The sequence below is a fragment of the Dermochelys coriacea genome, chromosome 7 (assembly GCF_009764565.3).
Source record: "Dermochelys coriacea isolate rDerCor1 chromosome 7, rDerCor1.pri.v4, whole genome shotgun sequence".
In the NCBI taxonomy this organism is placed as follows: Eukaryota; Metazoa; Chordata; order Testudines; family Dermochelyidae; genus Dermochelys; species Dermochelys coriacea.
Window position 1 is genome coordinate 23,238,608 of NC_050074.1, and position 24,370 is coordinate 23,262,977.

General features: G+C 43.0%; 1 protein-coding gene across 5 annotated transcripts in view; it reads right to left on the minus strand.

The window, feature by feature from the left end:
• MGLL (monoglyceride lipase) overlaps positions 1–21,852 on the minus strand; it is an 89,013-nt gene extending 67,161 nt beyond the window's left edge. The window contains exons 1-2 of one of the 5 annotated variants that reach the window (XR_006282626.1): positions 20,809–21,519; positions 20,122–20,260 (exon numbers count right to left, since the gene is read on the minus strand). Coding sequence is in view for 4 of the 5 variants with exons in the window: in XM_038409022.1 (XP_038264950.1) it covers positions 20,122–20,260; positions 20,809–20,818 (149 nt within the window). In the remaining variant the exon portion in view is untranslated. Of the gene's footprint in view, positions 1–20,121; positions 20,261–20,369; positions 20,736–20,808; positions 21,611–21,663 lie in introns of those variants that run through there. The other 4 variants (XM_038409024.2, XM_038409022.1, XM_043518478.1 and 1 more) reach the window with 4 other exon arrangements.
• Positions 21,853–24,370: the final 2,518 nt, after the last annotated feature.

Genomic DNA, 24,370 nt, shown 5'->3' on the forward strand with positions numbered 1-24,370 from the left:
GGGGGTAATAGGTAATAATCCGTATTTTCTCGGACAGATCAGGCTTTTTGGTTCTTAAATTACCATCCAGGAGGAATTTTTAAATTTTAAAAATTCCTCCTGGGAAAATACGGACGTATGGTAACCCTGTTGGTACAAAAAATACATACTGGGGCACATCCCCTAAATCAGAACTTTTTATAAGGAACTGGTTGTTATAACAAGCAACTTTCTATCACGCGTATGCCACATTAATTTTCACTTAAAATGAAGTTGTTATGGATGAAAGATAGCTCCATGGCCACAATGCCATGGAAAAGAATTAATGTGCGAGCTAGCTAACAGCTGTCACAGGCAATGGGTAAGAGCTAGAGTTGCCAGAAGGTTACTGACCCAATCTCTCCTTCTTCTTCTAAGAGGCCTGTACCCAGCCTTGAGGGGTTTCTGAAAGGACAGAACTTGCAGTTCAGTGGGTCAGCTTTATGAGTGGTTCATTCTTAAAATCAAAATGCAATGGGTGCCAGCTGAGTAGATGCCCAGGAAGTAGTAAGAATAGTGCAGTGAAAGAGGCTAAGTTTTCAGGGCATGAGAAAGCTACATTTAAAGGGCCAGAAGCTGTATGCCAAGAAATCACTAATATTTAACAAATTTATTTGAGCATTCTGAAACTAATATTTAAGTCATTTTGTTTTTTTGCCAATCAAATTCAATATTGAAACCTGTTGATTTAATAACCAGACAAAAAGCTTTGCTGTTTAAAAGTGTGGTTCTATTCTGAGAAGTGACTGTAAAAATGACCCTTTCTTACTCAGCCAATCTGCTGCCAGGGTGTATTCAGAGCCATTTCTACTGACTCTTCTGACTAAATAAGTTTTTACTACTTTTTGCTCCTGTTAGCCCATAGCTCTGCAAAGCCAACACAGCTATGAGTGAGGGAGCTGCTCAGGCAGGAACCAAGCAAGGTTAATTAAGAGAGAGGTTCCGCTTGCCCACTCCCAATCCCACTCAGTGCAGGATTGTGTCCAGTCCTACTATATATTCAAGGCAAGAAGGGACCATTTTGATCATCTAGTCTGACCTCCCCTATAAAACAGGTCATATAATTATACCAAGTGATTCCTGCATCAAGCCCAGAACTTCTGGTTGAGCTAAAGCATATGTTTTAGAAAGACATACAGTCTTCATTTAATTACAGGTTTCAGAGTAGCAGCCGTGTTAGTCTGTATTCGCAAAAAGAAAAGGAGTACTTGTGGCACCTTAGAGACTAACAAATTTATTAGAGCATAAGCTTTCGTGAGCTACAGCTCACTTCATCGGATGCATTTGGTGGAAAATACAGTGGGGAGATTGATATACACACACAGAGAACATGAAACAATGGGTTTATCATACACACTGTAAGGAGAGGTTTCAGAGTAGCAGCCGTGTTAGTCTGTATTCGCAAAAAGAAAAGGAGTACTTGTGGCACCTTAGAGACTAACAAATTTATTAGAGCATAAGCTTTCGTGAGCTACAGCTCACTTCATCGGATGCATTTGGTGGAAAAAGCAGAGGAGAGATTTATATACACACACACAGAGAACATGAAACAATGGGTTTATCATACACACTGTAAGGAGAGTGATCACTTAAGATAAGCCATCACCAGCAGCAGGGGGGGGGAAGGAGGAAAACCTTTCATGGTGACAAGCAAGGTAGGCTAATTCCAGCAGTTAACAAGAATATCAGAGGAACAGTGGGGGGGGGGGAAGGGAGAAATACCATGGGGAAATAGTTTTACTTTGTGTAATGACTCATCCATTCCCAGTCTCTATTCAAGCCTAAGTTAATTGTATCCAGTTTGCAAATTAATTCCAATTCAGCAGTCTCTCGTTGGAGTCTGTTTTTGAAGCTTTTTTGTTGAAGTATAGCCACTCTTAGGTCTGTGATCGAGTGACCAGAGAGATTGAAGTGTTCTCCAATTGGTTTTTGAATGTTATAATTCTTGACGTCTGATTTGTGCCCATTCATTCTTTTACGTAGAGACTGTCCAGTTTGGCCAATGTACATGGCAGAGGGGCATTGCTGGCACCTGATGGCATATATCACATTGGAGATGCGCAGGTGAACGAGCCTCTGATAGTGTGGCTGATGTGATTAGGCCCTATGATGGTATCCCCCGAATAGATATGTGGACAGAGTTGGCAACGGGCTTTGTTGCAAGGATAGGTTCCTGGGTTAGTGGTTCTGTTGTGTGGTGTGTGGTTGCTGGTGAGTATTTGCTTCAGATTGGGGGGCTGTCTGTAAGCAAGGACTGGCCTGTCTCCCAAGATCTGAGAGAGCGATGGCTCGTCCTTCAGGATAGGTTGTAGATCCTTGATGATGCGTTGGAGAGGTTTTAGTTGGGGGCTGAAGGTGATGGCTAGTGGCGTTCTGTTGTTTTCTTTGTTGGGCCTGTCCTGTGGTAGGTGACTTCTGGGTACTCTTCTGGCTCTGTCAATCTGTTTCTTCACTTCAGCAGGTGGGTATTGTAGTTGTAGGAATGCATGATAGAGATCTTGTAGGGGTTTGTCTCTGTCTGAGGGGTTGGAGCAAATGCGGTTATATCGTAGCGCTTGGCTGTAGACAATGGATCGAGTGGTATGATCTGGTTGAAAGCTAGAGGCATGTAGGTAGGAATAGCGGTCAGTAGGTTTCCGATATAGGGTGGTGTTTATGTGACCATCGCTTATTAGCACCGTAGTGTCCAGGAAGTGGATCTCTTGTGTGGACTGGTCCAGGCTGAGGTTGATGGTGGGATGGAAATTGTTGAAATCATGGTGGAATTCCTCAAGAGCTTCTTTTCCATGGGTCCAGATGATGAAGATGTCATCAATGTAGCGCAAGTAGAGTAGGGGCATTAGGGGACGAGAGCTGAGGAAGCATTGTTCTAAGTCAGCCATAAAAATGTTGGCATACTGTGGGGCCATGCGGGTACCCATCGCAGTGCCGCCGATTTGAAGGTATACATTGTCACCAAATGTGAAATAGTTATGGGTCAGGACAAAGTCACAAAGTTCTGCCACCAGGTTAGCCGTGACAGTATTGGGGATACTGTTCCTGACGGCTTGTAGTCCATCTTTGTGTGGAATGTTGGTGTAGAGGGCTTCTACATCCATAGTGGCTAGGATGGTGTTTTTAGGAAGATCACCAATGGACTGTAGTTTCCTCAGGAAATCGGTGGTGTCTCGAAGATAGCTGGGAGTGCTGGTAACGAAGGGCCTGAGGAGGGAGTCTACATTTAAAGGGAGTCTTCATTTAAAGATTTCAAACAATGGAGAATCCACCACATCCCTCACTAAGGCATTCCAATGGTAGCATCTGGTAATTTGTAAATGCTTGGTTAATTATTCTGAAGTGCTATTGCTCGGTCCATTACAGTTAAGGTTGAGCAGTGCTTTCTGTTTAAAGGTTGACTTTTCTAAGTGCTCTAAAATGCAATTGTATTGTCTTGAAATTTTCTGTGCCTCACGGGGAACCTATGTAGTCCAACTTCGGACATCCAAGCAAGGAATTCCTGAGCTATAGCGCTCTGAAAAAACCAGCATTTTACAAAATCAACAGGTTCTTAAACTTTTTTTTTGCACACAGCTGGGGTTCAAAGTGCACTAACTCAGTTGCTTGTCATTTATCTCAGCTAGTGAATGGCATCCACTGACCCTTTGGTGAAGCAATACTGACAGAGCTATTACAGGAGAGCTGTCTGGAATGGTATGTGCCTAACACACCCAAGAGCTTGAAATGCACATGTGCAGCAAGACTAGGCAAGAGGATTAAGCAGCCCATTGTCGCAGTAGTTGAGTGTGTCCAGGGGATGTGCTTAGGGCTGGATTTATACCTTACACATCCCTAGGCACAGCATCTTCATTGCCCCCTGCCTACAACTGACCTTTGTGTTGCATACAGTTTTAGAGAGGTAAGGAGCCCCAGAATGCCGGTGCCTAATTGGAAATCTGGCCCCGGACGTGCTGTGGTCATTTATTCAGTTCTTCTCAGGCAAGCTGTCCCATTGAGTTCTGAGCAAGTACGAATTTCAGGCTTTTGTCCCCTGTGAACTTCAAAAGTGTCTGTATCTATTTTTTTTATAAAGCAGGATTGCACAATGCCCACCCAGTGGCAACGGTTTGAAGTAGAACATATAAATGTAATTCACTATAATACTTGGACCAAACAGTACAGTTTGTAACTAGGCAACTTCTATCATAATGTGCAAAAAGAACTCTTGATTATTTTCTGCATAGGCTCAGTTATCCATCCTCACATTTATCCTTCCAATCCAACTTAGTCTGCAGTCCTTGCTGGCTACAGAAATCTTCATTTGTTATCTTCAAGCAAGGTGGATAATTTACTTTTTATAACCTATAGATTTCCAAGGTAATACAAATCCCCATGTATCCAATTCCTCCTGGACTGATTTCAAAGAGGCAGGAGGGAAAGGTCTTGGAATCTCATATGCTTTGGAGATGGAACTTGAAGGACTGATTTATTTCTTAAGTGTAAGGCAGTTATGTATTTTTAAAATACCTAGAGGTTAAGCACAGTGATTTCAAATGGGTAATTCTTTCTCGGCATATTCCAGAACTGCATGTCAGCCCTGGTCATCTATGAAAAGAATCTTTGCAGTGAAAGGGTATTTTACAAGCTGTGTCAAAAGCAATATTAGGAACTGATCCATTGGGAAATTAGTCATGTCATCAGCAAAGCATGTGCCAAAGGTCTGAGTATGTTCCAATTAATTGAGTACTCCATGTTTGTCACAAACCAGAGGTAGGAGGAGAATGTTGAGTGTAAACAGTTAAATGTGACATTTTATAATCCTGTTAAGTCAGTGATTACAGGAACATGTGCTTTACGGGCTGAGTCATTTTCCATGCTTTGGGTATACAAAAGCTTGTATTACTGGCACATTAGACATTACAGTAGTCCATCTACAGCTGATTTACAGTTAACAAAAGTTTACATACTTTTGCCTACTGCAACGTACATCTACCTCGGCATTATTACTTGGTCACAGCTATCTACCAAGCTAAGACTCTAGCTACAGTAGACATGTTTCCTTAAACATTTCCACCATTGCTAACACCACTTCAGCTTTACTTGTGGTCACAATGGTCGAAACACTAAGTAAACAAGGAGCCAGTTTCCACTGACATTTTAAGCACTGGTCTTGTAGATTGGGTTAGCTACAGTGCGTAAAATACCAGCAGCTGAATGATGCACTGTCCACATTAGAGCTCCACTGGTAGAACTAAAGCTAGTGATAGCAATGATGGAGAAACAGCCCAGTGCAGACAATTCCTGAGTTGCAATTACTTAGGACACATGCAAGCAAAGCTAAAGGCACGTTGGATGCATTTACTGCAGTATGGCTTTAAATAGAAAGGGAAATCAATACTCATTTACAGTATCTGGCAATCACTGAACCAAAACATACATGCACAGCTACAGCAAAGCAGAAATAACAACACTTATTGGAATGGAAAGCTGTTACTCTGCTGAGGGAATGCTGTGTCTTCTGTGCATTCTTTCATTAGCAACCGAGAAATACTGCCCATCTTTGCACATTTTAAAAACTGTAACAATGTCAGAAGCAAACAATCAAAATACTATGATTGTTAACTCAATGGCAGCTGGACTCTGCTCCAGCTTCTGTGCTGTGCTGAAAGGAAGCAGTATTCATTTGGACTACCAGCAAACCAAGATGTCATAAAAAGAAAAGGAGTACTTGTGGAACCTTAGAGACTAACAAATTTATTAGAGCATAAGCTTTCGTGAGATGCATCCGATGAAGTGAGCTGTAGCTCACGAAAGCTTATGCTCTAATAAATTTGTTAGTCTCTAAGGTGCCACAAGTACTCCTTTTCTTTTTGCGAATACAGACTAACACGGCTGCTACTCTGAAACCTGTCAAGATGTCATAGTTAGTATGTGAGATAGCACGGGAGAGTGTGCCTCACTCCAGGTTTGGAAGAGCCAAAGGATTGCCATTTCCGCCTACAATGGTGGCGAACTGTCCAAGCCATGCCTGGCAAGCAGCACACTTTTCTCTGTCTGAAAATGATTTGGGGCTGGCAAAATGTTATGAAGTCTTAATGTTGCATTACAATGTGATGCTGTTTTTGTATGACATCACTACTCTGTGTGCCATGACTCTCCTTCGTGATAGGTTTCAGAGTAGCAGCCGTGTTAGTCTGTATTTGCAAAAAGAAAAGGAGTACTTGTGGCACCTTAGAGATTAACAAATTTATTTGAGCATAAGCTTTCGTGAGCTACAGCTCACTTCATCAGATGCATTTGGTGGAAAATACAGAGGGGAGATTGATATACACACACAGAGAACATGAAACAATGGGTTTTATCATACACGCTGTAAGGAGAGTGATACCAATGTGATATATGCCATCATGGGCCAGCAATGCCCCTCTGCCATGTACATTGGTCAAACTGGACAGTCTCTACGTAAAAGAATAAATGGACACAAATCAGACGTCAAGAATTATAACATTCAAAAACCAGTTGGAGAACACTTCAATCTCTCCGGTCACTCGATTACAGACCTGAGGGTGGCTATCCTTCTTAAAAAAAACTTCAAAAACAGACTCCAATGAGAGACTGCTGAATTGGAATTAATTTGCAAACTGGCTACAATTAACTTAGGCTTGAATAGAGACTGGGAATGGATGAGTCATTACACAAAGTAAAACTATTTCCCCATGGTATTTCTCCCCCCCACTGTTCCTCAGATATTCTTGTTAGCTGCTGGAAATAGCCTACCTGCTTGTCACCATGAAAGGTTTTCCTCCTTTCCCCCCCTGCTGCTGGTGATGGCTTATCTTAAGTGATCACTCTCCTTACAGTGTGTATGATAAAATCCATTGTTTCATGTTCTCTGTGTGTGTATATCAATCTCCCCTCTGTATTTTCCACCAAATGCATCTGATGAAGTGAGCTGTAGCTCACGAAAGCTTATGCTCAAATAAATTTGTTAGTCTCTAAAGTGCCACAAGTACTCCTTTTCTTTCTCCTTCCTGATGTAACAGTGAGTTTGTATCCCAAAGTGGTGATGCAAACTCCAAAAGGTGGGAAGCAGTAAAAGCAGAAACTGCAGTTTTTAAACAAACAAACATTCCCTAACCACTGCAGCAAGAACCTGAAGATGAAACTGGAGATAAACAAAAGTGAAACTCTTCATTGATTTCCGTTGCCCTGTCTGGAAGAATGCAACCAGTAAACAACTAACATAAATAATAATAGCTAACTCCCATATGGTGCTTTTCATCCATAGAACTCTGAGTGCTTTTCAAAAGAGGCAAGTCTGTTATTCCTATTTCAAAGCTGGATAAACTGAAGTACAAGAAGCGAAATGCCTTGCCCATGGTCATACAGCAGAGCAGTGGCAGAGCTGGAAATAAAATCTAGAGATGAAATCCTGGCCCCACTAAAGTCAATGGGAGTGTTGCTATTGGCTTCAATGGCAGCAGGATTTCACTCTAGGTCATCTGAGTTGCAGTCCAATGCCTTGTCCACTGGGCCACAGCGAATGGCAAAATGTATTTTTATACGTCTTTCTGTTTTGATAACCTACGGTGGTGTTAGTAATGTAAAAAGGGAAATGTACTTGTTTACAATAGAAGGTATTTTTAAGTTTATGGTGTCCCTTGCTAAAATCCCTTATAGTCAGCCTGAAGGATAGTTTAAATGTTGACCTACGGAATATCCCTTTAATGAAATGAGATTATAAATGAAGCTCATAATACTACAGTGTTTTAATATTCCAAATATTTTAAAATAGCTTTCGTGTCAGATTAAAAAAAAAAAAAGGACAGCTTCACCACTAAATCAGCTAGATGTTATCTCTAGAGGAGCTTAATTACTTACTGCTTCCTCATCACTTCTCACTCCTTCAGCCCAGCAAATTAAGCCACCCCAGATCTGCGGAGTTTGACAGGTGAGTTTGAAACCTCACTGTAGTGGCATTGAATAACAAAGGTAAAAATGTTAAAAAAAGACCCATCTGTATAGCTGCAGAACGCTGACAGACACCACAAATTAAATCTTCTTTCTATTCTCAGATAGGACAGTCTTTTCCATCCACTTAGCCTCAAGCCTGAATAGGAAAGAGGGAGATAATACACAATAGCCTCTTGTTCAGCTCAGGTCAGTGAGTTTCCTGAAAAGAGAATACTACTCTTTCTTCCTTGTAAACTGTGTTGTTTGTTTACTGTACCTTCTCTTTATCTATCTGGCTGGTACAATCTATACACAATAATAGAGTACACAATTACTATATTGATTTATTCCTTATGAGTGTCTGAAGTCCTTAAAATTCTGTCGACCTTCTTGTTCTTCTTCCCTTATCTGATCACTACCTGGGCAACTTATTCCTCGGCTTCGTCTACAGTACTAACTTATGTCGGTATAACTATGTTGCTCAGGGTTAGGAATTTCCACACCCCATGAGCAATGCAGTTATACTGACCTAACTTCTGGTGTAGACAGCTCGATGGGAGGATTCCTCCTGTCATTTTGACAGCTACCACCTCCTGGGGAGGTGGATTAACTTTGCAGACAGGAGCTCTCCCATTGACATAGATAGCATCTTCACTAAGCGCTACAGCGGTGCAGCTGCATTGCTGCAAATGTAGACAGGCCCCTAGTTGAAAGGTAGAGTACACACCTTGAATCACTGGGCAGACTTCAAGAATCTCCCCAGGACATCAGGAACAGGACACCTTCAGGGAACGCTGAGTAATATTTTTCCCTTCTTCTACAGAACCTTCATAGAATCATAGAATATCAGAGTTGGATGGGACCTCAGAAGGTCCTCTAGTCCAACCTCCTGCTCAAAGCAGGACCAATCCCCAACTAAATCATCCCAGCCAGGGCTTTGTCAAGCCTGACCTTAAAAACCTTTAAGGAAGGAGATTCCACCACCTCCCTAGGTAACCTATTCCAGTGAAAAGTTTCCCTCCTAGTGAAAAAGTTTTTCCTAATATCCAACCCTAAACCTTCCCCACTACAACTTGAGACCATTACTCCTTGTTCTGTCGTCTGGTACCACTGAGAACAGTCTAGATCCATCCCCTTTGGAACCCCCTTTCAGGTAGTTGAAAGCAGCTATCAAATCCCCCTCCTTCTTCTTTTCTGCAGACTAAATAATCCCAGTTCCCGCAGCCTCTCCTCCTAAATCATGTGCTCCAGCCCCCTAATCATTTTTGTTGCCCTCCGCTGGACTCCTTCCAATTTTTCCACATGCTTCTTGTAGTGTGGGGCCCAAAACTGGACACAGTACTCCAGATGAGGCCTCACCAATGCCGAATAGAGGGGAACGATCACGTCCCTTGATCTGCTGGCACTGCTCCTACTTATACAGCCCAAAATGCCATTAGCCTTCTTGGCAACAAGGACACACTGTTGACTCATATCCAGCTTCTCGACCACTGTAACCCCTAGGTCCTTTTCTGCAGAACCGCTGCCTAGCCACTCTGTCCCTAGTCTGTAGCAGTGCATGGGATTCTTCCATTCTAAGTGCAGGACTCTGCACTTGTCCTTGTTGAACCTCATCAGATTTCTTTTGGCCAAATCCTCTAATTTGTCTAGGTCCTTCTGTATCCTAACCCTACCCTCCAGCGTATCTACCATGCCTCCCAGTTTAGTGTCATCTGCAAACTTGCTGAGGGTGCAATCCTTCCATCTAAGGACATCAGCTCACTTTACAAATAATTAATTTAATCTTACAACACCACTAAGGCTTATTACATCTATTTTATAGATGAGGAAACTAAGGTGCGGAGAGAGTAAGGGCCCAGTCCTGCAAACCATTGATCATGAAAGGTCCTTGCAAAAAATTAGCCCCAGAAGTTAGCCCCAATATCAAACACCGTGTTAAGACACAGCCAATCACTGTTTTGACCGCGTTATTTGTATGTTGACTGTTTTGTCTTTTCAGCTTCTGAGGCTTTGTTCCTTCATCATCTTTTTTTTATGGTAGTGTCCAGAGACCTCAATCACTATGCTAGGTGTTGTACAAATATGTATGAAGACAAGTCCCTGCCTGAACAGCTAAAAGCCTGGTTCCTCAGACTTACATTAAGTAAGGCGTCTCTTTGGTTTCAGTGGGAGTACTCGTGACGTATGGGACTACTTGGTCTAGAAGGGTCATAATAAAATAAATGTCATTTTTGTGAGCAATACCAGCAACTTCTAACAACAATAATAATAACAGTTCTATTGATTTCATTGGGATGCCCTGCACCAGTAAGGGAATGTAGGATCAGGTGCTAAGGGACTGTGTGGTCGCACAGCAAGGCCCGCTCTAGAGCAGTTTTTGTATCATTATAACTGTGTCACTTGGGAGTATGTGATTTTTTTTTAACTGATATAGTTATATCATTACAAGCCCTAATGTGGATGCAGTTATCCTGGTATAAAGGTGCCTTATTACCTTTCCTGTACAGGAATAAGCTATGATAGTATAAACACATTCATACTGGTGTAACTGTGTCCACAGTGGGGGCGGGATGGGGGGGATTGTGCCATTTGCATATGGTATAGTTAAAGCACTGCAACTTTAGCATGTAGATAAGGCTTACGGATATGTTCTACATGGCAAAAAAAATGTAGTCTTAAATTAGGCTAAAATGCTAATGCCATGCTAAAATAGCAGTGAAGACACAGCAGTTTGGCTATGCAGCTTGAGATCAACCCCTGGCTGCTATAAGCTTAAGCTTGAACTCAAGCTAATAACCCGAGTAACCATGTCTTCACTACTAGTTCAGCCCAAGTTAAGAACACACCTTTTTTTTTTTTTTTTGCAGTGTAGACATACCCTCAGAGTCAAAGTCTACTCCCACACTAGTAATCCCTGTAATTTGAAATGCACTATTTGCATGAGTGTGGGGAGAAAGATTTAACCTAAATCAGTGACAGAACCAGGAACAGAACTCAAGTCTCCTGACTCCATGTCCTGCAAATCAACTACACAATCATCCTTCTTCCCTTCTCATCCTTCCTCCCCTATCAATCTTCACATGGCTGGGGAGCACGAGTTCAAGAATGTGTCAGGCTGGAGGCACCTGGATAGCTCAAATAATTCTGCTTTCATTTCAATTGCCTAAGGGCCAGCTTGGAATCCCATATCTATGGGATTCATCATGGGACGCTCCTAAAATCAGCTCCTGCTCTCATACAGGTATCCACAGTGGTACACTGCTTTCATTTTGCATTCAAGAGTGTTGCACACCTGGGCTCAGAAATTGACCCTACTGGTGCAGGTGTCCCAAAGACACAGGCAGGATAATAATAGCTGCTATTCATGAAGCAGCTTGTTTGCCTTTTTTCTTGGGTCCCATTGCAAAACAAAGACAGATTTGTTTATGTGGAATATTCTTGTGGTAACTGGTAAAAAAATCATCCTACTAATGAAGGCTGTTGGAAACAGCAAGAACAGAAGCAGCCCTTCTGGCTGTCAAAGGATCCTTCATATTTGAAGCTGGTTTGTTTTTTTCCCTTGGAAATGAAAAAAGAAAAAATAACCATAAAAGGATGTTCCATTTCCAGTTAAGATAATTCACCACAGTGCAAAGAAAGCATTAGCATTAAGGAGAAACATAAATGATTGAGATATAGAAGAGGGAAGTGTTTAGAAATTCAGGCAACAACACACTATAGTACATAATGACAGGTTTCAGAGTAGCAGCCGTGTTAGTCTGTATTCGCAAAAAGAAAAGGAGTACTTGTGGCACCTTAGAGACTAACAAATTTATTTAAGCATAAGCTTCGTGAGCTACAGCTCACTTTATCGGATGCATCCAATGAAGTGAGCTGTAGCTCATGAAAGCTTATGCTTAAATAAATTTGTTAGTTTTTAAGGTATCACAAGTTCACCTTTTCTTTTTATAGTACATAAAGCGCTGAGTATTGATTTGACAGTGGTTAATCTTTAAGCAAAAATATGTTACTTCCTCTGCGTGCTGCATATGATGTATGACAGTGGTTTTCAGCTGTTTTTCATTTGTGGGCCCATACAAATTTCAAATGGAGGTGTGGACCTCATTGGAAATCTTTGCTATAGTCTGCAGAACCCAAGAGGTCCACAGACCACAGGCTGAAAACCACGGATGTAAAGTAAAGTGAGCTGAGTTCATCTCAGGTGTAACTGTATTGACATCCGTCAGCTTACACCAGGGATGAATTTGGCCCTCACATACTTTAGCTTAGTAAAAAGAAAAGGAGGACTTGTGGCACCTTAGAGACTAACAAATTTATTTGAGCATAAGCTTTCGTGAGCTACAGCTCACTTCATCGGATTCACTTCATGAATGCATCCGATGAAGTGAGCTGTAGCTCATGAAAGCTTATGCTCAAATAAATTTGTTAGTCTCTAAGGTGCCACATGTACTCCTTTTCTTTTTGCGAATACAGACTAACACGGCTGCTACTCTGAAACCTGTCATTTAGCTTAGTAAAGTTTCTCCCACCCCATCTGTAGAAACAAAACCCTTCCCCAAAGTGAATGACGGGAATTAGCTTCTTTGAAAAGTGACCTGTTTGGACATCTTTAGCAGTCAGGTCCACCACCTCCTTTAAGAAGCAAAGGACAAAACAAAGGTGCCTAGTTGGTTGTTACCCGACTTCTAAGAACAAACTCTGCCATTGTAAAAATGAGGAATCTGTTTGTACACGAGGCCCCTTAGGTTTTTCTCCCAGATGTGGGAGACCCTGGCCATGCCTAGTTAGTTACACTGAGTGGCTTACATTGAGGCCCTGCTTTTTAGTCTTAGCAAGGGGGACCCCGCCTTTGCGGGCCTTCTTATGTCCCTTCCAGTGGGGGATCAAAAGGAAAATAAATATTCTAACACACCAGAGAATAACTTCTTCCTCAAAGGGGAAAAGGTCAGCAGTACCTTCTGACTTCAGAACTGTCTGCGTAGAGGTTTTCTAGGAGCCCTTCTGGCCCAGTCGGTGAATTAGGCTCCCTGTCACAGACTGTACTCTGGGAGTTTGCGGCATTCCCTGAAGGGCTCTGGGTGGCGATCTCCTGGATGGGAGCTCCCCCTGTGGCTTCAGGTGTCGCTCCACCCATTGCCTGCTCAAGGAGATCTCTCCCCAGCCTAGATGACTGCAGTCTCCTCCTTTTTAAAGGTCTGCTCTCTACAGTAAATGATTGACAGGGCTGGAGAGGCAGGACTACTGCCCCCGCAACCCTCCAGCCTTTCTGGCGCCTGCCTCATTAGCATGGCGATGCACCCTGTCACATACCCTCCCCCCAAAAACGACACAGGTGTGTTGCCTTCTGGGGTGGGTTTGCCTTCCTTGTTCATTGTAGCGTCCGTGCTCCAAGAAAAGAAACTGGCATTACTATAGCTTTGCCTGGCCGATGAGGCACCTGGAACTGGTACGGTTGTAGAGGTTCCAATGCATGATTCTCATGATTCTTCCTTCGAGAAGTCTGGGTTGAAGAGCGCGGCATCATGACACCTTTCTTTCAACATTTTAAAGGTTGCATCACAATTTTCTGACCACTGCACTTTCTGTGGTTTCTTGTCGCTTGTCACGGATGTATGTGAGGCTGCAATGGTGGCAAAATTAGGGACAAAGCATCTGGAGTATCCAGTCAACCCTGAAAATTGTCTAACTTGCTTTTTAGGCTTGGGTATCGAGTAGTTGGTCAAAGCCTGCACCCTGTCCACAAGTGTGTGTATATGTCCGCCTCCCACCATACAGCCCAGATACCTGGTTATTTTATTTCCAGATTTGCTCTTAACCGGGTTGGTGATCAGGAAATCTACTGCAGTGCTGGAGTAACATGGTGGAGGTCTGGGCTATATATGACTACATCGTCGAAATAAGCTGCAGTTTACCGCCAGGGCCGTCCCTAGCTATTTTGGTGCTCTATACAGCCCCCCAGGGGGGCTGTATGGGGCCCCAGGCCTCCAAGAGTGGGAGCGGGGGGGCTGGCCCCAGGCCTCCGTGGAGGGGTTGGGGGGGCTGGCCACTTCCTGTGGGAAGTGGAGCGACCTGGCCCCAGCCTGCTCCACTCCCCTGGCTCCCAGCTGCACCACCGGCGAGTGCTGGGGGACGGTTCCCCTCCCCCCTGAAACTTGGGAGCCAGGGGAGCGGAGCAGCCTGTGCTAGGTCACTCAACTTCCCACAGGAAGTGGCCAGCCCCGTACCCCACGGAGGCCTGGGGCCCTACACAGTCCCCTCTCCCCCCCCAGCTCCTGCATTTTTGTTGGTTGTTATAACCTTAATACATATTCTTCGCAACTCTGAGATAGATGTAGGTTTCATTTTTAGAAGGTACACACTATACATTTTTAAAGTGATTTATTTTGAAAACTTAGTTTTACAGCTATATCAGAAAATGAATGATTGTTTGGTTATTTCATTGACCAAAGGTAATTGAAGCAGATATTTATGAAGTCATTGGGAGGTGAACTATCTCCAGTTCAACAGGTTAATCATTAATATTTGGAGGATTTTCTTGCCATGCTATATTAGGAGGAGAACATCACCAGACAGACATTTAAATGGTTTTATTTAACTAAAACAACAACGTTGTGTATTCTGGATTTTTTTCTTCAACAGAAAACATATAATATTTTAACAAAACAAGCACATGAATTTTTGAATTTAAACATTCAAGTTTTTTAAAATCAGGTTTCTTTTTGTTAAAATTGTTTTTTTTTAAATATTTCATTTAACTATTTTAGTTAAAAACAAACTTTAAAAAAAAAACCACAACCATTTTTGCTGTTAACAAACATGTTATCTCTGGAGACACAAATCCAGTTTGAGAACTACAAAACTAAGCATCTCTGATGGTATCTTCTAGACTGAGCACTGAGTCCCAGTGGGTAGATAGAAAGATTAACCTAAATAATCTATACAGAAGTCCCTGGAACCCCATAAAATTGGGTGCCTAATCCATGAACTATTGGAACTCATTTACAAAACTTTTCTTAAATGTACATGAATATATTGTCTCATACTATAGAATTAGAATTTATAATCCCTATTCCATGTTGAGATATCTTTGAGCTATAATGTATCTTTATCTTTAGATAGGTTTTTGCCTCAAAAAGCATTTTATCAAAAAAAAATCTGATTTAAATAAAAAAAAATCTGATTTAAAAAAAAATAATTGATTTTTATCCACCCTTGGGTCTATGCATCCTGTCACATTCTTCCTTTTTTTTTTTTTTTTGCTCTGGTTAGTTGCTTATTTATTCATTTTGTAAGTGCCTGAAAGTTTCATTAAACTGTATTACTTGGCCTTGCTGTGAGCTGTGCTGTTTCTCTGGACATGCTATAGAAATTCTGGTAATGAACTGCCAAAATCAGCAAGCAATATGTAATGATTTAAGGCTCCATTCAAAATAAAACCTGCTTGGATTTCGACACCACAGGGGCAAGGCCCAAGAGGGAGAGGGATTTATTTTTAACATTGGATTGGTCCTTTGGTGCTGTTAAACTGGAAAGAATTAAAGGGATTTTACAAAGGATAAAGGCTCTAGAAACAGTAAATGCAAAAATAGTTTTGTTGTATTTTTAAAATGTTATTTTTAATAGTAATTTAACTCTTTTCAGCTGTAGATCGGAAGGCACTTCACAAAGATGGATAAGCTTCATGCGGGCCATATAAACAACTAGATAGCTAGACAGATTATTATTTCCATTCTACTGATGTGGAAGCTGAGGCCAGGTCTACACTAAAAAGTTAAGTGGATCTAGCTACATCACTGCGGGGTGTGAAAAATGCATACTCTGAGTTAGATAGTTAAGCTGACCTAACCCCGGGTGCAGGCAGCACTAAGTCGACAGAAGAATTCTTCCATCGACCTAGCTTCTGCCTCTCAGGGAGCTGGATTACCTACAGTGACAGAGGAACCTCTCCCATGTAATGAGAGTTTATGTTGAAACACAACAGCGGTGCAGCTACAGCTGTTTAAATGTAGACCCAGCCTGAGGCATTGAGAAGTACAAGATCCACATTTTCAAAAGTGTCCTCTAACTTAGGGTGTCTCAGGCTTGGGGTGCCTGACCTGACAAGCACAGGAGTTGATTTTTTTAGACGTGCTGAGCACCCTTTCCTCCATCTGAAGTCAATGGGAACTACAGGCACTCTGAAAGCCCAAATTGTCTCAAGTTTGTACACACAAACATGATGGCGTCCAAAATCTGTGGCTCAGTGGTGGGCAAACTGCAGCCCATGGACCGCATGCGGCCCATCAGGGTAATCTGGTTGTGGGCCGCAAGACATTTTACTGACGTTGACTGTCCGCAGGCACAGCCCCCGCAGCTCCCAGTGGCTGCGGTTGCCCACCTCTGCTGTGGATGCTTTTGAAAGTGTCAGCTTATAGGACTAGCTCAAGCCCACACATCCGTGAATGCTGGGAACAGAACATGGGTTTCTTAACTCTTTGCCTTCATTTCTAGTCAAACAGCCAGTCGGGGACTTAACAATGCTATGGTTTTTTTTACTGTAAGCACTACTTTTTAACTAAGGCCTTGTCTACACTAGTGATGTAAGTCAATCTGAGTTACGCTACTTAAGCTACGTAAATTACGGTGTCTATGCTGCGCTATGTCTACGGGAGACGCTCTCCCATTGACACAGCTTCTGTCTCTCGTTGAGATGGATTAATTAAATCGACGGGAGAGTGCTCTCCTGTTGACTTATTGCGTCTTCACCAGACCTGCTAAATCGATGCTCGCTGCAACGATCGCAGCCAACTTAGCCCATAGTGTAGACAAGGCCTAAGGTAGGATTCCCTTAGTTGCATGATGTCCTGCATGTAGGCAGAAGTGAATCTGTCCTGGTATTAATGACTAGCTGATACTCCAAACACTGCTGAACTGTCCTGAACGTGCTCTGCCACAGTGCAGTTATAGCTTTCAATGCGTTGGTTAGCACCTGATGCGAAAGAGTTAACCGTTGTCATGCTATACAAGATATGCCTATTGTATCACTATGATGAACGAGTCAGTCATTGGGTTCCACACTAGCATGTCCCTACCCTTTCCCCCCCATTTCCTTAGGTGTTAATTTGGCCTCTGAATTACAGTTTCAATGCAAAGCTTCATTTACAATAAAACAGGTTCAACAAGTTGAACAACTTACAGGTGTTACCCAAATGCACCTGCCTTGTTGTCTGCAAAGAGAGCTGAGCAGAACAAAACACCCACTCCAAGGCTCCCACACTGGGAATAACATCCCACCCTAAAGGAGTGAGAGGAAAAGACCACCACCTCCCTTCCCTAGCCCTATTTTTATATAATCTATCTATCCCATACCCATCACTGTGACATCAGAGTGCCTTTGCTTCATATGAGGTAACTCCCTAAATCTTTCTTCTCAACAAAACAACAGCCAGAGAGCCTGGCTGAGGAGCTCTCAGTGGAGATGGGGGTCACTCTCTATATCCTTGGCCTTTGTGGTTCCCTATGTTCATTTGTACCAAAGATTCCCTATGCACAAGTATGGGCCAAGGGGATCTGTGGATGCTCAGCACCATACAGGACCAGACCTTATATATTTCTATCCACTAAGCAAGAGATCCTATAAATGCCCCATTTTCCTGACAAATCATTTGACACAAAGCTGTAGCCCTTTAGTCCAGTGCGGCTGTTATCCACCTTAACATGCCTATTTCCTAGGAGTAAAAGATGGGCACTTTGGAAGGAGTAATAGCTGTCACCTGGCCCTGTTCTCAGGGGTATGTAGCCATATTTAGAGCATGGCCCCAGGTCAATGGATTTTATTTTATTTTACCTTTGGCAAATTTTCCTGTTTCTTTCCCCTGGGAAGGGGCCAAGGGTAATACATTCTCTACCAGTGGAACCCAAGACAATGCTAACCTTTGGACACCTGCAGCTATCTAAAGCTGGGATTTGATCAATGAAAGGACCTGTTTGAGCATTACAGCAGCACATGTTAATATTAAGGTTCCCAAAGCAAGTCAGCAGTTGAATAACACTGCATTTATTGTAGCTAAAATAATAATTGCAATAGTTGCCCTCATCAATATTTGAAACAGAATGCATTCATAACGGGCCTGTAAACCTTCCCTATGGTCTCCTGATCTCATTTTCATTGAATGTTTAAAGTTGGATGAAAGTGACTGAGCTTCTGCATATAAAAAAGAAAAACTCTTCGATACTTCTGAAGAGAGAGATAAATGTATTTTCTGTTCTTTCGATCTAAACATTTCAAGAGCATTCATGACAGTAGGATCTAGGTACTAAATTGTTATTCAGTTACTTACACACTCTCTCTCTCTCTCATACACACAAAGCAAAGCTAAAAATAAACACCCCCCTCCCCACACACACACTTAAGAGCCACTTGTAAATGAGCAGCACTGATCCTGTTTACTTTGTTGTCACAAAACTAGGGCAACCTCACTCTCAATTAACTGCTTGGTGTGCAGAGCCCTGAAAAGATGAGCTAGTGTGATGAATTAAACACCAAGTTTTAACTTCTACTTCATCATCCTTTCATTTCTTGATCAAAGACTCATCTGCTCCCCACTAATTTTCTAAGAAATTAAACATGAAAAGAGAATGCAGTTCCACAACTGAGTGATGAACACTGTGGGCAGTTAATGATTAATTAGCATTATAATAGGTGACAGGCTGGTTTCACAGAAGAAGCTTGTTTTGCTACTGAATTTGTTCCATAGAGGAAATCTTGAGGCTGGTGCCATAACTATATACAAACCAATACCAAAAAGTTTCCTCCTGGTTTTTGGAAGACACATTGGGGTTAGAAATAACTGCTTGAGTTGCTGCCTGGACCAGGTGATTGTGATTATAAGCTAAGACAGTTGTGTTATAGCCTGATCCTAAAACTGTTGACATCAATGGGACTGATTTTAATGGGCTTTGGGTCAGGCCCCAAAAGTTCACCTGTTCGGTGACAGGATAACAGTGGATGTTGCTTCAAGGACAGCAAACTGGGTTTTCCCACATGTGCACTTCAGGAGTACTTGTGTCATCCACATAACTCCTGTCTGGCTTGGTAATGGTTATGGGAGCTGAAGCAGAAGGCTAGGTAACCTCAGCCACATTTCTACTACTCAGCAAGACCCACTGTTTGATCCTGAAACAGAAATGTGACAAAGGAGTTGGACAGCTGGGGCAGAAAAGTTTAACTTCCCACTATTCCTTGGGCAGCCATTTCCCACAAATGTTTATCCCTGCAAGGTAAAAATAAACAGAGCTTATCCTGTTTGACTGCAGAAAAAACAAAGAATAGGAGAACAGATGCATTTTCATATGTAGTTATGTGTATAGTTAGTGCTAGCATTCATACACATGAAGCCAGCATCTTGTAACTGTGACTGGCAGGCAGAAGTGAGATCATAAATAAGTAGAGAAATACACAGGCAATTTTCTACCACACTACCATATTCATGTTTTTAAAAGCACATAACCTAACTCAGAAGCCATTACAGTAAAGGATTATGAGAGATTACTTAAATTTTTTTATCTGATTATTTGTCCACGTTCCATCACTGAGTTCAGCTTTGAAACCATAGCCAATTTAAAGTGGAAGATCCATCCAAGTAATTTTCCAACTATAAATTTAGTGAGAAGTAAATTACATATAGTGTGTAAAAACCTGTCATTGCACTGGGATTTATAGCACCACTGTTACAGCTGAATCAGACCTCTAATGTTTGATTTATTAACACTAAAAATAATGACAAAGGCTGGGCAACGAAAGCTTGTGTATTTCACACAGCTCTGAAAATTGGTGATATCTGTTTAAAAATATCTACTATTGCTGTAATGCATCATATGGATGATATTTCCAAGGCGACTGAAATGTCACCCTGTTCAACTGAGCATGAAATGAAAGTAAGTACAAATCTTGCAAAACATTACTCAAGTAAGTAGTCCTCATTTATGCAAGTAGTTAAAGCCTGCTTTGGTTACTAAGGAGTTATAGGATTTAATCTTTACATTGGAAGCGCTCTGGGGCAGGGATATGCCTTTTTATTGGTTCTGTAAAGCACCATGAACACCTATGATGCTGTATAATCTATAAATAATAATTAAGTTACATTAATGGAGTCTTATTTATTGAGAACAAATGCATCATTTGAAAGTGCTCACCTTGGAGTTGTGGCTGGTTTCCAATATCTGCAGAAAAGATATTGTCCATCTGTATTGACCATATGAGGAAGGTCCTGATAAGGGATATTCTGAGGACTCCGTCTTGGGGAATTTTCCTCGGGCATTCTAGAAGACTGACCTATAAGGTGTTGGAAGAAACAGGACATACTTTAAAGGGGAGCAGGAGAGATATTGGCAGAAGGGTTTACTAAGTACACACATTCAAAGAAGTCAATAAGGCAACTGACACTGATGGAAATGTTTCTCCCACCACACCAAAGATGCACCAAACGGTCCTCAATCTCATCTGCTTCTTGCAACTGCTCTGAGACTGAAGACCCACTTTTTTTTTTTTTTAGAGCAAATGATCCCATTAGGAGAGAGAGGGGAGATAACAACCCAACCACACTGCTTCCTTACTGCTTTTTTCCCCTTCTCCCATCTGTGTTTATTTTACATCGTTTTTGGAAACGGCTTTTAAAAAGCATATTGAGCGGCAATCAAGTGCAAATTGTAAAGCCCCACTATGAATACAAGGAGACAGCTGCATAAAAGATTCATCTCTCTTAACATCTCCAAGGAACGGCGAAGGGTGCGCAGTAATGAGGTGCCTGATGGCACTGTGTGGTTATTATGCTCTTTTCTGACATCTGAAAAGGAAAACATATAGGAGGATTCGCAGCAAACCTGTTTTCATCCTGTGCAAGGGTTTGCATCCCAGAGAGACGCCGGCATTGCAAGTCAAATACAAGCATATAGAGCCTTTTGCATAACGCCGCTAAGATACATTAACACCCAGCCAAACATTCAGCGCCCCCAGCCCCAGATCAGTTCCTTTCTGTTGCAAAAAAAGGGCAACAGAGATCTCTTCCCCTTGCAAGCTTCTGTGCTGGCTGCGATCCGCTCCCCCAAGCTCCTCGTTCCAATCTCTTTTTAGGGAAATTCGCCTGTAATTCATCACTTCTTGTTCATTTCATCACTTTTCTTAAACAAATCGCATGTGTGGGCTGAGGTGGTGGTGGGAGGGGAGGTGATGGGGAAGGGAAGGCTGCAGTCCACTTTCCAGAAGCTGCTGCACACACATCAAAGGCACCTTGAGCACAGGCAGCTGTGTGGCACTGGGAGACTTGTGCAGAAAGTTACTGTTGCTGAAGGTTGCTTGCAAACTTTACTTCCTTCCTGTCACTTGCTGTGAAGGGGCATGGGGCGTGGGGAAGAAGAAAGTGGGGCTCTCCATTCAGCTCCCTGCTGCAAAGTCATCTCCAGTGAAAACAACACAACTTCCCCAGCTGCCTCTCTCTAGTAGCGAGACCGGGCAGAGGAAGAACTCGAGAGACATGTAATCTGCCCAAATGCCAACGAGAGCCAAGCGAAAAATAAAATCATCCCAAAATCCCCCTGGGTTTCACACGCATCAAGGAGCCCTGGTTTCAAATGCAACAGACACCCCTGGCTTCCGACGCCGCCAGGGTGCGTTGCACTCCCCCCCGCCCCGGGCTCCCGCCACGTGGAGGGCGAGGGAGCGGTGGGAAGGGTCGTTACCCGTGGCTGAGAGGCGCGGCGTGCTCGCAGCAGCCCGTGGAGTCAGTGGCCTCGGCCGCAGCGGGCGGGCTCCGCGCCGGCGCCCCGCTGCATCCGCGCCGGTTCCGCGGGCGAGTGAATCCGAGAGCGAGAGGGGAGCCGAGCGGCAGTGCCGAGAAAAGCCCGGCTGGCAGCGGCCCAGGAGGGCAGGCGCACGGGGGCCAGCTCCGGGAGGAGGGTGGAGCAGCAGCAGCAGGAGCCGGCTGGGCACGGCGAGGCTCCTGGCGCCGGGCAGGTCGCTCTGCCCGCTGCACGTGTGGCCAGGCAGGGACCGGCAGCAGCCAGGCCACAGGGTCCTAACGGAGACCCCGACCCAGCCACTGAACTCAGGATCTCCCCGAGGAGATCCAGCAAGCGGGGCTCTGAGCCGTGTCGTTGATCCAGACGCCAGGGCAGCCGGTGTCTCCTCCAGCGGGGCGTTCAGTCAATAATAAATGAATAATAACGAACCTCATTGAGGGGAAACCCCCTGCAAGGGGCGATCCCCACGCACGGTGGGCTGCTCGCCTCCCTCGTCTCAGGTGGCACCGTGGCGCGAATCTCTAAGGTCTCCCTCTTCAGAATAAGCGCATCGTAGCATCAACTGGCCCAGGAGCAAATCCCGTGGGAAGCTTTTCAGAGCAGTGAGCCAGGTCCTCCATTACTGCTAGCCGGGAATCGGGCTCCGAAGCTAGAAATGGGGGCTCTAATACCAGAGCTATGGGTTTGGCATCCGAGGCATCCGATGAAGTGAGCCGGAGCTCACGAAAGCTCATGCTCAGATAAATTTGTTAGTCTCTAAGGTGCCACAAGTCCTCCTTTTCTTTTTGGGTTTGGCTTGGACAGGCAGACAGACGTCAGGTGCACTGGAAACTTGAAAGAGCTACAATCTGGAGAGAAATGAGAGAATGAATCTAATGCCCTTTTAAATTTCCCCCGCTTTGATCCCACCCCCGTGGTTCTGGTTCTAGTCTGATCCCAAACTAGAAGCAGCCCAGTTTGTTGTGCTGGTTCAGCTATGCAGCTGCTCTTGTGAGATTTCTGCCATTTGGGGCCCAATGCTCCCAACACTTTCAGAGCCACTCAGTCCAAACCCAAAAGCCTGAATATTGCCCAGAGTTCAGATCAGTATCCCAACATCACCTGGTTGGCTTATCTGTAATTATAACCTGCTTTATGGTACATAACAAATGTTTAGGGAAACTGTCAAAACTAATTTCTTGTGAGTGAAAATCATCTCCTGGGTTTAAAGGCAAATGTCCAGGTACTGAATTTAAGAGCTTGATCCTTCAGTTCTAATGCTAGCAAAACTCCCTACTTAGCATTTATCCAGTACTTTGTGTATTGCCTACCTCAAGAGTGCAGACTCAGGCCTTTTATGCTTCATCATTTAATCTTTAATTTCCAGATGCCTAAGGATGTCCAAGAGCTTCCTGGCATTTTAAGAAAAAGCAGCTATAAAAAATACGTTTTCAAAACTAGGCAACATGCCCAAATAAATCCGAAACTGGGAACAAAGGCTGAGGAAAGGAAAGAAAAATATGACCAGTACAACTAGTACAGCAATTTCTCAGCCAAAACATATACATATTAAAGAGGAAATCAAAAGCACATTTTTATCTTATTGTCATTTATATTAAACCCCTTCAAGGAGTTTGTTCATTACAAACAGCAAAGGCAAAATTATATAATTCCAGAAATGCTAATGTATGGAAATCCATCCAGGGACATTTATAATGAGCAGGATTCAGGATTCCAGGTTAGGCGGGGGCCTTCTCAGAGCCTGGAGAACAGTATGTTCAAATAGCGTATGATTTCTTAGCTCAACTACTCTACAAGTGTTGCTGTGTGTTGTTAAGCAGCTGTTGCATTCCACTTCACTGGTGGGTGAACCAAGCTTATGTATATAAAACACTTTGTGATCCTTTGGGTTACAAGTTGCATTAAGTGTAAATTATTATTATATATACAGCTACCATCTGATCAGTTGACATTTAGTTCAACAGCACTATGGGCCCAATTCTACATTCCCTGCATGCTCCCAAATTCCCACTACTTCACTGGGAACTCTGGATATGCAAGGAATGTGCAGACACACCTTTTGTCTTGTGATGTAACTGTAGAAATTAAAAGAAGCATCTGACTGTCTGTCTGATATTCCTCATGACTTCTGAGTCCTAAATAAGACAATTATTCCTGGGAAAATTGGATGGATTGGAGTGAGGGATCCACCTGTTTGAGATCAGCACAACATGTAAGGGTCCAGCTCAGCAATTATTGCAGGCTAGTCTCCAGCGAGAAAACAAAGGGAGCTGTGAGAGTGCAGTGATTACCAGATGGTAACATCGTTTGCTTTCTCTAGTCTAGGGAGCAAGGCATAATTTGGAAATATATTTTAAGAGCAATTAAATTCCTAATAAAAACAGAATTAGGCTCGTTTATATCTTTACACTAACTTGATAACAGCTCTGATTTACGAGGTGCATCCAGAAAAGTTGTTTAGTGTAAGAAGAGCCAAACCCTGCTTGCTATCAGGAAGTAAGCAGTCCCATTGACTCCAGTTTTACATATGTGAGAACACAGAGATAGATTTGTCCTAAAATAGGGCAAATGACAGAAAAAGAATCCAGCACTGGAAAGAGAAAAAAATCACATATAAATGAGGAATGGATAATGGAGGAGAGGGGAT